Source organism: Hyla sarda, chromosome 1 (assembly GCF_029499605.1).
Source record: "Hyla sarda isolate aHylSar1 chromosome 1, aHylSar1.hap1, whole genome shotgun sequence".
In the NCBI taxonomy this organism is placed as follows: domain Eukaryota; kingdom Metazoa; phylum Chordata; class Amphibia; order Anura; family Hylidae; genus Hyla; species Hyla sarda.
Window position 1 is genome coordinate 380,245,600 of NC_079189.1, and position 16,637 is coordinate 380,262,236.

At 43.3% G+C, this 16,637-nt stretch overlaps 1 protein-coding gene across 1 annotated transcript in view; it reads right to left on the reverse strand.

Moving 5' to 3' along the window:
- TUT7 (terminal uridylyl transferase 7) overlaps positions 1–16,637 on the reverse strand; it is a 108,375-nt gene that overhangs the window by 11,924 nt on the left and 79,814 nt on the right. The window contains exons 24-30 of the mRNA XM_056566469.1: positions 14,678–14,778; positions 14,534–14,591; positions 13,905–14,008; positions 6,279–6,368; positions 6,088–6,201; positions 5,244–5,321; positions 2,215–2,392 (exon numbers count right to left, since the gene is read on the reverse strand). Coding sequence (XP_056422444.1) covers positions 2,215–2,392; positions 5,244–5,321; positions 6,088–6,201; positions 6,279–6,368; positions 13,905–14,008; positions 14,534–14,591; positions 14,678–14,778 — 723 coding nt within the window. The remainder of the gene's footprint in view (positions 1–2,214; positions 2,393–5,243; positions 5,322–6,087; positions 6,202–6,278; positions 6,369–13,904; positions 14,009–14,533; positions 14,592–14,677; positions 14,779–16,637) is intronic.

The following is a 16,637-nucleotide window of genomic DNA, read 5'->3' on the forward strand; positions in this document are numbered from 1 at the left end:
ATCATTAAAAAATACAAGATGAGAAACCTAATGATCGGTGGTCAACACTAATGGTAAAGGGAAACTGTTAGTCATATTTGCTGCTGAAAGCTGCAGACACTATTGGATAGCTGTTAGGGTATAAAACAACCTTTCCCAGAGATCATGGCGGTTGCCAAACTTATATAATTGCCTATTCATATCTCAGCCAAGTTTCATGGTGCTGAGCTGTTCAAAAGCCACAGCCTGGGATGCCTCCTTCCCTGCCCTCACCTCCAGGACCTTTCTTGACTAACATACATGATTAATGTAGGGGATGTTTTACAAGTAGATTTTTTTATGCTTACCGTAAAAACCTCTCAAAGGATCTATTGGGGGACACACAGACCGTGGGTATATCTTGCTGCCACTAGGAGGCAGACACTAGGCAAAACTAAAAGAAAGTCAGCCCCTCCTGCCAGGATATACCCCGCCTACTAACTATGAGCTAATCAGTTTAGTCCCAAAGCAGTAGGAGAGGACAGAGAAAAACCAGTAGGTGTCTGAGGGGAAACTAGAGACAAAAATAAACAAACTACCCCAGCCCCAAATCCCCCTGAACCATAGTCCCCAGAACAAACAGGTGGGTGCTGCATCCAGAATGAATCCTCAGAAAGATTTTACGGTAAGCATAAGAAATCTACTTTTTTCAGTCGGCTCTATTGGGGGACACAGACCGTGGACATACCAAAGCAGTCCCTGGGGTGGGAGAGAACCCAAACAAATCAGGCGGAAGGCTGAGCCATAGCCGCCTGCAACACCTTACCACCCAAGCCTGTGTCAGCAGACGCAAAAGTGTTCACATGGTAAAGTTTGGTAAAAGTGTGCAAGGATGACCAAGTGGCACCTTACAGACTTGCAAGGCCGAGGCCCTATTGCGGAGAGCCCAGGAGGCCACAACAGAACGAGTGGAATGAGCTGTGGTCGAAAAACAACCTTGTCCTGGTGCAGAACCAGAAGGGGGAACGGCAGGAGAAAGCTGCCAACTCAAACCCTCCGGATGCAAGTGACCGCAATAAGGAAAGCCACCTTCCAGGAAAGGATGCGAAGAGAGAGGTCCCAGAGAGGTTCAAAAGGAGCATCTTTTAATGCACCAGGTACCAGGTTCAGATCCCACGGAGTTGGGGGGGGGGGGGGGGGGGGGGATCTGTACGGCAGAGCCGCATGAGCTACGCCCTGCAGAAAAGTGTGGATGTGAGGGTCGGATGCCAGGGGGCGTTGAAAGATAATAGAGAGAGCAGACTCCTGACCCTTGAGAACTGAGTTGCTCCAGGCCAGACTGTAAAAAGGAAAGGCGCGGAAAGGAAAAAAAGACCAGTGAGAAAGATTGACACTCACACAATAAAGAATGACACCCCAGAAAAAAAAAAAAAAGAGAACGAGAGAAAAAGAGAAAGGAGGAGGAAGAAAGAGCGAGAAAGAGAGAGTTAACAGTGCATACTCTATGTCTGTGCCCCTTCATCGCATATATTAGGGGGGGGGGGGGGGGGGGGGGAGGTAACAGGTAGCACCATGCTCTTGAACCCCCACCTGAAGAAAAAAAAAAAATCTGTGTCTGCCTCCTACTGTAACTAAGCTAAAACCCAATGGAGACGACCGAGAAAAAGCAATTTTGGCAACCATCAGCTCCAGTAAAGGAGCAATTTGCTTTTATACCATAACAGCTATCCAGCAGCCCTTTGCAGCAAATACCAGGTGGCATGCTAGGCTGCGGCACTTCAGCAGCATGTCCCCATCTCCATGACTGAGTAAAAGTCTATTTAATTCAGTTTGCTTTTATACCCCAACAGATATCTGGCAGTTCTTAGCAGCAAACACAGTTCCCCTTTAAAGTCTAACCAACTGATTTTAAACTATTGACTGGAGCCCTTTTTTTATTTCATATAATTTTTCCATTACAAATATATAGTGGAAAAAATTGATATGCAAAACATCACATTTAGGAACACACACAGCTAAAAACCCATTTGAAAAGATGACCCACACTGCACTGAAAAGTGGCCGCTAAACATATTATGGTGGACTGAAAATCAACCACCTGAAATCTGGTCTTGATGAGGTTTTAGTTGTCACAGAGAGGTATTTTTTTTTTTTTATGGAGGCTTTACTGTGTATAGCACACCATATTGTAATACTACAAGAAAGACTATTATAACTGGCATAAGGGTGGTTATTACTAGAAGTAAATGTACATGCCTTCAATGACAATATACTTTGATGTCCACTGCTTTTTAAAAGTGGTCAGCAAGCTCTTTTTTCTGATTGAGATTACGTGTTCTTTAAAATCAAAGTCTTCAGTGTAAAAGCGAAGAAGGCCCAGCCATAGTTCGCCAACAGATTCCTTATTTTTTCCATATTCTGGCCAGTACTTTGCCTATAAATAAATAAAAAACAAAATTTGAAGTCTTATGTTTTTTTAACCATACAGTCCGTTACTTTAAAGAGTGGCTCTGATGTAATCCAAATATATGAAGGTAGCTCAGTCATCAATTCTGCTAAGAATAGTAAAGAATATGTTTCTAGGCATTACGTAAATGTATAATATACAGAGGATTAAATGTGGCTATAACATGCCTAAAACTATGTCTGGCATAGAGATACAAGTCAGGCAGCGTTATGTATTCTTCCTTAGATTTCATAAAACCAAGTTCAAAATAATCCCATAGACCTGTTTGACAACACCGCTACAATGTATTAAAAAAAAAAAAAAAATTCCTTAACCCCTTAAGGATGCAGGGTTTTTCCACATCACCTTCTAAAAATCATAACTCTTTCAATTTTGCACATACAGACCCATATGAGGGCTTTTTTTGCACCAATTGTACTTTATAATGACATCAATCATTTCACCACAAAATTTACAGCGAAACCAGATAAAATATATTTGTGGGGCAAAAAAAATAAAATAAATAAAAATAAAAACATTTTGGGGGCTTCCAAGTCTAGGCAGTGCACTTTTCTGTAAAAAGGACACCATATCTTTATTCTGTAGGTCCATACAGTTAGAAGGATACCTAGTTTATATAGGTTTTATTTTATTTTACTACTTAAAAAAAATTATAAACTACATGCACCAAAATTACTATGTGTAAAATTGTTATCTTCTGACCCTTATAACTTTTTTTTTTATTTTTCCACATATGGGCATGTGTGAGGGCTCATTTTTTGCGCTGTCATCTGAAGTTAACAATACCATTTTTGTTTTGTTGGGACTTTTTGATCGCTTTTTATTCATTTTTTTAGGGTATAAAAAGTGACCAAAAGATATGCAATTTTGGACTTTGGAATTTTACGTGTAAGCCATTAACTGTGCGATTTAACTAACATTTTTATAGTTTGGACATTTCCGCGGTGATACCACATATTTTTATTAGGTTTACATGTTATTTTATATGGAATTTGGGAAAATGCGCTCGATTGAAGCCTGGTCCTGCCAGGCTTTATCATTGTCAGTGCCGCAGCCAGCACAGGACGTGAGGAAAGCCCTCTGACTACCTCCACAGTGATACGCCCCCCGCGACCCCCCCCCCCCCAGGGATGGTTTAAATTTCCTTTTAGATGCCACTATCAACTTTGACAGTGGTGATCTAAAGGGTTAATAGCCGTCCGTGGCGATCGCTGCTTGTCGGCTATTAACGGCCGCCCCCCAGCTACAGGAATTAGCTGGGGGCCGGCGGGTATGACGCGGGCGCTAGTCAGGAGCACGCAAAATACACAGCTTGCAGTCTCAGGGCGAGCCGGCTCATCCTTAGACGGTAACAGTTTAATAGTAAGTCTTACATGTAGGATAAGCCCATCTACTTATGTCAGGTATGTAGAAATCCTATTCGACGCCCGGGACACGTAGTTCCCGGCGCCGGGCAGGTGAATTTTTCATAGCTTTAGCCCTGTATCGAGTAAGCAGGGCCGGACCTTTTTTTTAAATTTTTTTTATAATGCCGGTGTGAGGTGCAGGAGCGGACGCAGACTTGCATGGGACGCAAGTCTGCACCTCACACCAGTGCTCAGGGTGTATGGCGCGGGCTCCTGACTCAAGCCTGCTCCATACTCGATGGCCCCCAGCTGATTTTTGTAGCCCCTGTGGTGGTAGCTTACCTCTGCCTTCATGGCTGCCCCATAGTTCTGCATTTGATTAAGCCTGCCTTGAACAGGCTAAACCAAATGAACACAGATCAATGGAGTTCAATAGAGCTGCATTGATCTGTATGGAGGAATCTAAATGATTCCTCCTAAAAAGAGGAAAAAAAAGGGTATTAAAAAAAAAAAAAAAAATAAAGTTTAATAAAAATATTTTTCAAAACACCCATTAACCCCTTCCATATTAAAAGTTCACATCACCCACTTTTCCATATAAAACATATGTACACATAATAAAAATAAACATATTTGGTATTGGCACGTGCGTAATTGTCCGAACTATTAAATAACATTTTATATCCCGTTCAACAGAATTGCATTTTTTATGTTTATACCATCCTATCCCAGAAAAAAAATGAAGTAATAAAGTGTTCAAAAAGTCTGATCAATACCAAAATGGTACCGATACAAACAGCATATTAACCCCCAAAAATGAGCCCTCATACAGCCCAGTATACGGAAAAAAAAAAAATGTTATAGGGGTCAGGATTTTTTTTTTTTTATTAAAAAGTAAAAAAAAAAAATTATTAAAACATGACGGAAACCAAACAAATTTGGTATTTGTGTAATCAGGCCGTCCTAAAGTATCAAAATAATATGTAATTTTGACCACAAGGTGAATGGCGAAAAAGAGAACAACCACAAATTAGCATTTTTTTAAATTTCACCTCACAAATAACTTGTTTTTTGTTTCAGAGCATAAGTTATGGAAAAATGAAAGGTGTCATTCCAAAGTATACTTGCCCCCCCCCCCCCACCCCCACAAAAAAAAGCCTCATATGGGTCTGTAGATGGAAAGAATTATGGCTATTATAGGACGAGGAGGAAAAAAATAAAAGTGCAGAAACTAATAAAAAAACTTTTTTACGTACTATTTTCGTTGAAATGATTTAATCTACCAGGACAAGTAGATTTTATTGAGGAACAAGTAGACTGTGTTCCCCTTTAGTCCCTTGGACAAGTATTTTATTTATTTATCTTTATTTCCACACCCGTTACGTACACTTGTGTTTCAGGGTTGTACGCTTGCATACTTTTCATACAAGCTCACCACACAGAAGAACCTGGGAAAAAGAGCCCATACTTACCAATTCCTCTAATTGGGAAAAGAAATACACATTCCAGCCTTCAACCAGCGTTTCAGGCTTACAGCCATTAGTGTAGATCTAGAACAAAAGTTACATTTAACATTGTTTAAAAAAAATAAAAATAAAAACTATAAAAAAGTGCAGAGTATTTCACAGTGGGCATCAGATTTCTATATGTATATATGAAGGTCTTGGCCATAAAGTCATTCCTATACTCCAGTCAGGTGAGATGCTGCAGTCCTGAACCGGATCTCACAGCTGAGTGAGCACTGCCAGAAAGTAGTAGAAAAGAGTTGGTACGTTTGATATTACTTCACTGAACCAAAAGGACTTTGGAACTGTACCTGCCAAGTTTTGGGAGAGCTCAAAAGTTTACGTAAAGAAACTGATGTATGTAAAGGACATTTAAAGTTTATCTTATACTGCAAGTGGATCTCATTGCTGTATGTGAATTATTGATCAAGACAATGGAATGGTGACAACTACGGTGCAGAATACTACAAATCAGACCATAGCTTAGTTACTGCTTAATTGCAGTTATGAGAAGTGACAGTAATATGTCCCTTTATTTTTCCAATTCTGTACGACTATATAACTTTGTATTAGGCTTTTAATATTAAAAAAAAAAAATTATCGCTGGAGTAACCTTTTTATTTCTAGTATTTTTTCCCCTATGTTATAGCACCTAGCTTTTTTTTTACTCAGACAGCCCTCTAATTTCTCAGGATGTAAAATATAGCATTTTAACTTAAAGGGGGATTAAACTGCTGGCTACATGGAAGTGCAGTGAGAAGACATTAAGCCATACCATAGTCAATATAAATGTATGCATGACCTGGCTTACCTCTTGGAGAACAGGGATAACAGGTGGATTCCTCTGCTGAAGGAAGAACAGCACCATAAGGGTGTATGCATATGAAGAAAGGCTACCACGGGAAGCATCTCCAATGTCGCACATCTTTTGAGAAAAGCATTAAATTGTAAGGTCACCAGAAATTGTATAATAAATTAATATTTTTAAAAAACAGCTTGTACCTTGGTGAAGACTTTCATAATATAACAAAGATATTTGACTCTTGGGTCAATGGCAGCATATGATGCTAAAAGATGAGTGTTATGAAGAGCCTGAAAAGATAGATTAGGATTAGATTGCAAAATGCATATGAGGCACCACAAGTCCACACCATGGCAGATGCTCTTCATAAATTTATGACAGACTGCTGCTTTAAAGAGAATGTGCCATCAGAAAATCACCTATTTAAAATCAACACAGGATGTATATTTTATTATTTTATTATATATATATATATATATATATATATATATATATATATATATATATATATATATATATACATATATACACACACACGTCCTGCGACGGCTCCCACGATATAACACGAGGTCACGCGGTGACCCCCCGAATCGTATCAGTCCCGACGGCCGTCAACGTCCAGGACCCGCGGCTAATACCAGACATCACCGATGGCAGTGATGCCCGGTATTAACCCTTTAGACGCGGTGATCAAAGTTGACCGCCACGTCTGAAGTGAAACCGAACGCATCCTGGCAGCTCAGTCTGGCTTCGGGACCACCGCGGTGAAATCGCAGTGTCCCAAACAGCTTACAGGACACCAGGAGAATCCTTACCTGCCTCCTGCGTGTCCGATCGCCAAATGACTGCTCCGTGCCCGAGATCCAGGCGATAACACTGATCAATGCCATGTTAATGCATGGCAGTGATTAGTGTAGGAAATCAGTGTGTGCAATTTTCTAGCCCCCTATGGGAGCTATAACTTTGTCAAAAAAAGTGCAATGACAAGTGACATCGAGTTGAGGACGTCACTTGTCAGCGCACAGCGACAGCGCAGGACGCCGCCGGTACCGGAGCACGTCCCAGGACAAATAAATCTGAAAGCCGGGGATGGGGAGGGAAACATACCGTATTTATCGGCGTAGAACATGCATTTTTTTAGGCTAAAATTTTTAGCCTAAAGTCTATCTGCGTGTTATACGCCGATAAGCTGCTGCAGTTCAATGATTTAAAGCGGGCGCTTTAAATTAATGAACTGCAGCGGCTTTTGCAGGTCCAGAGACCTGCCGTCGCTGCCCGATTCTCTGCCCATGCCTATCCTGGGGTCCAGAGACTGCGGGCGCCGCTGCCCCATTGCCTCCCCCATCCCCGGTTTTTCTGACCCCGCAGAAGCCCCCAGGAAAGGCAGGGGAGAGAGGCAGTCACTGCCCGCTTCTCTCCTCCTGTCTTTCCTGGGGTTTTATAATTACCTGTTACCGGGGTCAGGTCCGCGCTGCTTCTGGCTCTGGTGTGGCGTCTGGTTGAAGACGTCACTCGTCATTGCGCCACGCAGCGCATAGCAACGACGCAGGGGACGCCACACTGGAACCAGAAGCAGCGCGGACACGACCCCGGCAACAGGTAATTATAAAAACGGGTATGGGGGAGGCAATGGGGCAGCAGCGCCGATAGCCAGGGGGAGAGAAGCGGCGGCAGCAGGGCTCTAGATCCCAGGAAAGGCAGGGGGAGCGAAGCGAGCAGCAACGGCCTCTCTCCCCCTGCCTTTCCTGGGGGCTTCTGAGGGGTAAGAAACAGTGTATCGGGGTATACACATGCACACACCCTCATTTTACCAAGGATATTTGGGTAAAAAAAACTTTTTTTACCCAAATATCCTTGGTAAAATGAGGGTGCGTGTTATAAGCCGGTGCATGGTATACCCTGATAAATACGGTAATTTAAGGCGGTCACTTTAAATCATTGAACCGCAGTGGGTTTTATTGGCGTATAACAGATTTTAAGCTTGAAATTTTAGCTTGAAATTGCACTTTTCAGTAAAAACGACACCTTATCTGTATTTTATCGGTCCATACGATTAAAATGATACCCAACTCTTATAGGTTTTAATTCTTAAAAAAAAATAAAAATAAAAAAAAATAAAAAAAAAAATCCTCTTCCGACCTCTAACTTTATTTTTCCCCTATATGGAGATGTGGGAGGGCTCACTTTTTGCACCCTGATCTGTAGTTTTCATAGGTACCATTTTTGTTTTGATGGGACTTTGAGAGCTTTCCATACATTTTGGGGTATACAATGTGACCAAAAACACGCAATTTTGGACTTTGGTATTTTTTTTTTTTTACGTATACACTAGAGATGAGTGGACTTACAGTAAATTCGATTAGTCACGAACTTCTCGGCTCGGCAGTTGATGACTTATCCTGCATAAATTAGTTCAGCTTTCAGGTGCTCCCGTGGGCTGGAAAAGGTGGATACAGTCCTAGGAGACTCTTTCCTAGGACTGTATCCACCTTTTCCAGCCCACCGGAGCACCTGAAAGCTGAACTAATTTATGCAGGATAAGTCATCAACTGCCGAGCCGAGAAGTTCGTAGACGAATTTAATTTACTGTAAGTTCGCTAATCTCTATTTGACCACCTTTGACCATGTGGTTTAATGTTATTTTTATAATTTGACATTTATGCAGCAATACCACACGTTTACATATTTGTTTTTAATGAGAAACGGTGGTAGTTCCAACTTATTAGGGAAGGGGTTAACTCACATTTATTAAATGTTTACACTTTTATTTAGTCCCCATAGGGGACTATTACATGCAATCTTCAGATTGCATACACTGTTCAATGCTATGCCATAGCATTGATCAGTGTTATCAGTGCTCAATTGCTCCAGGCTGCTGAGGCTTCATGGAGCATCGAGGCACCGGACTGTCCTCTCAGCTGATTGGGACACCGCATTTTCACTGCCGTGGTCCCGTTCAGTTTCGCTGAGCTGCCAGGATGTTTTTTTTTCCCAACATTTTAGACGCCGCGGAAAAAAAAAATAAAGGAGGTAAATGCCGGACAGCACCACAAATCGATAATGTCCAGAATTAGCCACAGGCCACTGGGACCACCCTGCTAAGACGCGTGCTCAGCTCCCGGGTTATGTGTGGTTTTGCAGCTTAGTTTCATTGAAGTGAATGGAGCCAAGTTGTAATACCACACAACCTGATGAGGGGCATGCGTTGTGTTTCATTCATAAAAAAATTGGAGTATGCTGATTTGGGGGTTTTCATCAAGGTTTCTATTTTATATAGTATCTCTCTATCTTATAAAATATATTTATATTATAAAATATCTATCTATCGTGTATAATATTAAATAAGGAGATTTTTTATGCTTACCGTAAAATCTCTCTCTCGAAGGATCCATTGGGAGACACAGACCATGGGTGTATGCTGCTGTCACTAGGAGGCTTGACACTATGGCAACAAGAGAAGTCGGCTCCTCCCAGCAGGGTATACCTGCCCACAGGCACATGAGGTAATCAGTTTTAGTCCCAGAGCAATAAGTCAAGAGAAAACCACATACTGTCCGAGCAATCAGAAGAAAAAGGTAACTGAACACACCTTCGGACAGATAACTGAAATAGGAACACCAGAAAAAAAAAGGGTGGGAGCTGTGTCCCCCAATGGATCCTTCGAGAAAGATTTTACGGTAAGCATTTTCTTTAACGGCTCCATTGGGGGACACAGACCATGGGACGTACCAAAGCCGATCCATGGGATCAGACAGGTGGACGGTGGGACCACCACCGTCTACAACATCTTACAGCCCAGAGTAGCATCAACTGATGCGAAGGTATGAATTTGGTAGCACCATGAGAAAGAGTGCAAAGATGACCACGCGGACGCCTTACAGAACTGCAAGGCCGAAGCCACGTAGCGGAGGGCCCAAGATGCCCCGAAAAACGGGTGAAATTAGCCAAAACCCTGAAGAGTGGGATCTTCCCTTTGCAGTGGTAAGCTCCCAAAATGGTTGTCTTGTCCCATGACCACAACAGGTTGTGGAACAAACGCTTCCAGGGATGAGAAGGGGCAGGCCAAAAGGATGGTAGGACGATGTTCTCATTGAGATGAAAAAGCCAAAACCATAATCCGGTACGAAGGACGGACCTGGACGGAAAACAAAACAACTTGTCCTGGTATACAACCAGGAAATGTCCCTGAGGGGTTCAAAAGGGGGGCCTTGCAGGGCATCTAAGACCAAGTGCAAGTCCCAAGGGAAAAAAGGGGACTGATCAGGAGGGGCAGCTTGTGCCACTCCCTGAACTAGGTTCCGACATGATAATTGAACAACAGAGAACGTTGAAAATGAATGGAAACGGCCGAACTTTGACCCCCTAAGGGAGCTGAAAGCCAACCACGACCGGAGAAAAAGGCTGAGTTTCACACCAACAGAAATAAGACCGCCAGGTAGAAACGCCTTTCTTGGGGACCACAAAAGAGGTTGGAATAAACCTCGAAAACGATCCCCTGAAGGAATCGGGACAATTACTCCCTGGACAAAAAAGGGGCTGGATCCTAAATGTGCGTGGTCCAGGCATCCCAAAAGAGTAAGAGGCAACCCACCACCCAGAAAGTTCGGCAGGTGGGGGCGACCCATCAGACCGAGGAAGGCCTACGGGTCCCTGATGGGGCCGCAAAGCGGCCAGAACGGATAGCTGACCTCTGGGAAGGACAGGTCCGGAAGGAGGGAGCTCTCTTCCCGTGAAGGCGCCCGGCTGGACCCTTTGTTGGTAACCTTTGGTAGCACCAAAGGTCCGCAGAACCAGAAGGAGGACTTACGACGGAAAGCGGTTATGTGAGCCTTATCCAGAGGTAATAAAGAACTCTTTTCCGCCCATCGCCTCACTACCTGAAGGCGGCGTCCACATTCCAGGCTTTAATCCACAGAGGAACGGTGGCTACCAGGTAGCTTGTGGCAAAGGCAGCACAGTGGCTGCGCATGGAAGCGGAACACAGAAAATGTCCAGCTGCGGAGCATCGGAGCGCTAGATTAAATAAATCCTCCAGAAGGATCTTGAAGACTACCCTGGCGGAGATGGGAGACCATACTGAAAGGGCCCTTGACACCCAGGCCGAAGCAAAAGCAGGAAGATCTTGATGTCTTAAAGGCAAAGTTTGCCAAAGTCTCCACCTTCATGTTCGCTGGATCCTTGAAGGCAGCCGCATCAGCCTACGGCCAGGCGGGAGATCGGTAGATCCACAGTTGGAGAGGAGGTCCACCGAGCAATGAGGTCCTTGGCGAAGGGATACCGCTCTTGAACCTTCTTCGTTTCCTGAAACTTCTTGTCAGGGTGCCTCCAGGCGGATACCAGCAGGGCATCAAATTCAGCGTGAGAGCTGAAGGTCTTGGGTACCGGTCGGGCACGAAAAAAGGAGACTTCTGGAGCCACGTCTGAAGTTCCTGGGTCCTTTAGATGGAAGGTGTCTCTTCTGGCCGAAAGCAATGAGTACACCACATCCGTGTGGTCCTCTGAGTCGGAGACTGAATCCGAAACCTCCTCCACAAGTTCTCTGGGTGAATGGGAAGGAGGTAAGGCAGCCCTGGAGGTTGGGCACGATGAAAGGAAACTTCTGGAGCCACGTCCGAAGTTCCTGGTCCTCTAGATGGAAGGTGTCTCTTATGGCCGAGACCAATGAGTGCACCATGTCCGACATATCCTTGCGGTCCTCTGAATCAGAGGCCGAATCGTAAACTTCATCCACAAGTTCTCCAGGTGAATGGGAACGTGTGAGGTGGCCCTGGAAGAGAGGGAGACTGACCTGGTACGCGGGTCTGGAGAGCCAGGGCAGCGACCATGGGAGCGTCCTCTAGGGGAGCAATGCTTGCTACAGGGCGGAGTAACGGGGTGATGTCTTTGAGGGGAGCGCCTGTGCCTGGCAGAAGACTCGGAGGATGAGTCAGATGAAAAACACCCCTATGACTCTGCGAGAGCGTCATAGGGGAGGGCCACTCCAATGCAGTCACCACATAACGGGAGACCTGAGCCAAGTCGGATATAGACTGGGGGAGGGAGAAAACCCAGGCTGGAGGGGCGGTCGAACCTACCGGGTCTGGAAGACAACCGGGGTAGAATAGCAGGGGGGTCTTGGGGAGCAGTGGAACAGGCAGAGCAAGTGGGTTCAGCAGAAACGGGCATTTTGGAGTTACAGCATTTACAGACAGTTGACCGTTTAGAGGGAGGAACCGTTCTGGACACGGACATAGTAAAAAAGGACTCACCCGAGTCTGTGTCCCCAGGGCAGCTGCTGTGAGGAGAACTCCGCTCTAGTGTAGATAGAGAAGGGAGAATAGCAATAGCCAATAGCAAGAGAGGGGCGTGCCACCATAATCGCGCACACAACGCTAATTGGTGGTCAGTTTGCGCCAATAGAAGCTCCGGCAGCCTGGGTGGGCGGAGCTAAAGCGCTCCAGATGCCGAAATTTCCCCCATTAGACCCTAAGAAAGGTGGGCCAAAACTGAGGGTCTCCAGAGGTTGCAAATCTGCACCTAAGGGAGAAAGGGAAAAATACTCACCTCAGTCAGAAGAACTTGCCAAATGAAGTCTTCTATGAAACTTTCAGCCAGCCTTTTGTCACCTGCATCACGCAGGGCTACCATGTGCGAGCAAGGCAAGCAGGGAGATAGGGGGACCCGGACCAATGAGGTACAACACCAGTCGCTGACCGTTGGCGAGAGGGGGTTAACAGCACATATACGCAATGTCTGTGCCCCATCAATCGCAATGGGGAAACAGTGAGCCGCAGTTCCTGAGTCCCCACCTGTAAACAGGAAAGAAAAAGGAATAAAAAACACATCCCTAATCTAGGAAAATAATAAAATATAAGACCTGGTCTGGAGAACTCCAGACCATGTCCACCTCCTTAAGACACTAAGCTAAAACTGATTACCTCATGTGTCTGTGGGCAGGTATACCCTGCTGGGAGGAGCAGACTTTTCTTGTTGCCATAGTGTCAAGCCTCCTAGTGACAGCAGCATACACCCATGGTCTGTGTCCCCCAATGGAGCAATATATTATAAATGATTATATATTATAAAATATATAAAAATTATTATAATAATATAATATATACACATACAATATATAAATAATCCGTTTCAACTGTCATCTTCAGACACAGTAAAATCTGTTGTACTATAAACAAACCTGGGATAAAAACTATACATGTAAGGCTGCATTCACACTTCGTTTTTACATTACGGGTGACGGATCCGGCTGGGGAGGGTCAAACCGGGCTCTCCCGTACCCCAGCTGGACCAGCGCTGAACTTAATTTACTTTAATGAGCCGACCGGAGTCAAACGGTGACTCCGGTTGGCTCATTTTTGACCCGTATTTGGTTTTGTAACCGGACCTAAAACCGTAGTATACTACGGTTTTAGGTACGGTCAGGAAACCACATACGGGTCCAAAATGAGCTGACCGGAGTCACCGTTTGACTCCGGTCGGCGTATTAAAGTAAATTGAGTTCATCGCTGGTCCGGCTGGGGTACGGGAGAGCCCGGTTTGACCCTCCCAACAAGATCCAGCACCCGTAATGTGAAAATGAAGTGTGAATGCAGCCTAAGACAGCACTTTTTGGAAAGCTAAATTTGCCGATTTTTTTTTTATTTTTTTTTACCCACATTCCTCAGTAAATTTAACAACTGTAACAGCCTTGATGATGCAGCATGGATTGTAAAGCCTACAGTAGTGTTGAGCCAAAAACAAAAACACACACACACAGGGACTGGTTTCACACTGTCTACAATACGCTTCCAAGAACCGCCTTTTAGTCAGCATCTCTTAAGTTTTCTTACCAGTGTGTTATATAAACTGATGTCTCCTTCAAGACCACTTCTTACATGGTAGAACTTAACAATTGGCACTTTAGCTGTAGTAATGGGAAGAATGTTTCTCAAGCCTTTAGAGAGAAAAAAAAAAATAAAAAATCAGTAGCATGCCACAGATCTTTTATATATACAGTAAAGCCCACCCACTAGGAATCACAAACATGCACCTCAAAGCTACATTTTGCTAAATGGCTGAATACTTGGACACACATTCCTTGGTTTGTACAACCACTTCCCGAACAAAAATCAGTCACTGCACTCTTCACACAGCATATATTTGCGCACCGATTTTTGACATGGAATTTACACCTATTTCTTACAGAAATCTGTGTCAATTCCATTCTTTAGTGGGAATTCATTTTGTAGTCTACAGCCTGTAGAAACCTCATTGTCAGGTAGCCAGGGTGCAGATTAGCTGCATAGAATAACCGGTGTTAAAAAGGCACAGCAAAATCTCCAGCACACAAAAAACTAAATTTGTGTCAGTAATGTATGCCCTCGGAAGACTGACCGATTTTTTTTTTAGGGAGAGAAAAAAAAAACAGCACTGTGTTAAAACAAAAACTGTAAATGTATCTTGACAGTTAAAATATTACCCTGATGTCTTCTAAGATGCCTTCCCAACTCTTCAATAGTCCTAATAGAATCCAATTCCTAACAAGAAAAACAAAAAAACAAAACCATAATTCTAGGGCCTACTGCATAGCACTATATTTTACTAAAGTATGTCTGTCTATTACCTCAGCAGTTTCCATGCCCTCAAACGTCATGCAGATATCTAAGTCACTCTGTTTAAACCCAAAGCCATTTTTTGAAGAACCAAACAGACTGAGCCTGGCTCCTATGAAGAAAGAGTGGAAAATAAACATTGCAATGAAATTTAGGGAAGTTTAAAAACAGACCGACCCATTCCCTTAACCCCTTGCAGTCGTTGCCAGTTTATGCCTTCACACCAGAGCCCCATTTTTCAAATCTGTATGAGTAACATTATGGGGTAATAACTTAATGCATTTATCAAAATTGACACTTTTTTTTTTTAAAAGGAAAATGTGTGTCCTAAAATGTGAAATTCTCAGCTTGTAAAAAAGAATCATGCCAAATGTATTAGTTATGAATTCACATTTACCATATGTAATTATTTTAGAAAGTTAGAGCTTCTAAATTAACAGCAATTTTCCTAATTTTTTAGAGACCCGTTCAGGTCTGAAGAGAATTTGAGGGGTTTTGACAGTTTATTAACCCTTTAGACGTTTCACAGAAATTAAAGCAAGGAGGAAAAAATTTAATTTTTGGTGCAGATTTAATTTTAATTAATTTTTTTTCTGTAACACAGTGACTCCTTTATTCCCTTAACCCCTTAAGGACACAGCCCATTTTCACCTCTAGGACGCAGCCTTTTTTGCACATCTGACCACTGTCACTTTAAACATTAATAACTCTGGAATAACTTTAACATAGTGGTAAATTTTCGTGGTAACTTGCATCCTTTCTTGGTGAAAAATCCCCAAATTTGATGAAAAAAATTGAAAATTTTGCATTTTTCTAACTTTGTAGCTCTCTGCTTGTAAGGAAAATGGATATTCCAAATATTTTTTTTTGGATTCACATACAATATGTCTACTTTATATTTTAATCATAAAATTGACATGTTTTTACTATTGGAAGACATCAGATGGCTTCAAAGTTCAGCAGCAATTTTACAATTTTTCACAAAATTTTCAAACTCGCTATTTTTCATGGACCAGTTAAGGTTTGAAGGGTCTTCATATTAGAAATACCCCATAAATGACCCCATTACAAAAACCGCACCCCCCAAAGTATTCAAAATGACATTCAGTAAGTGTTTTAACCCTTTAGGTGTTTCACAGGAAAAGCAGCAAAGTGAAGGAGAAAATTCAAAATCTTCATTTTTTACACTTGCATGTTCTTGTAGACCCAATTTTTGAATTTTTACAAGGGGTAAAAGGATAAAATTTATACTTGAATTTGTAGCCCAATTTCTCTCGAGTAAGCACATACCTCATATGTCTATGTAAATTGTTCGGCGGGCGCAGTAGAGGGCTCAGAAGCGAAGGAGCGACAAGGGGATTTTGGAGAGTACGTTTTTCTGAAATGGTTTTTGGGGGGCATGTTGCATTTAGGAAGCCCCTATGGTGCCAAAAAAGCAAAAAAAAAAAAAAAAAACACATGGCATACCATTTTGGAAACTAGACCCCTTGAGGAACGTAACAAGGAATTAAGTGAGCCTTAACCTCCTGAGCGGTAATCCCGAGCATGACTCGGGGTTAATTTTCCCTGCCAGGATCGGTAACCCCGAGTCACGCTCGGGGTAGAATTGCAGAGTTCCCGGCCGGGCTGCATGATATATCGCAAAAGCAATGCGATATAGGGATGCAGCCCCCGGGAAAACATGCGATTACCTGCTCTGGTCGGCTCCCGTTGCGGGGGCCGGCCAGAGCAGGTAAAGAAAAATACTAAAAGTCAGTGTTTCTCTACCAGGGGGCCTCCAGCTGTTGCAAAACTACAACTCTCAGCATGCCCGAACAGCCAAAGGCTGTCCGGGCATGCTGGGAGTAGTAGTTTCACAACAGCTGGAGGCCCCCTGGTAGAAAAACACTGAGCTAAGTGTAAAAGGAAGAAGTAGTAAAATAAAAAACCTTTTGCTCACCTAGTACCGGTCCCTGCAGATGCCGTTCCCCT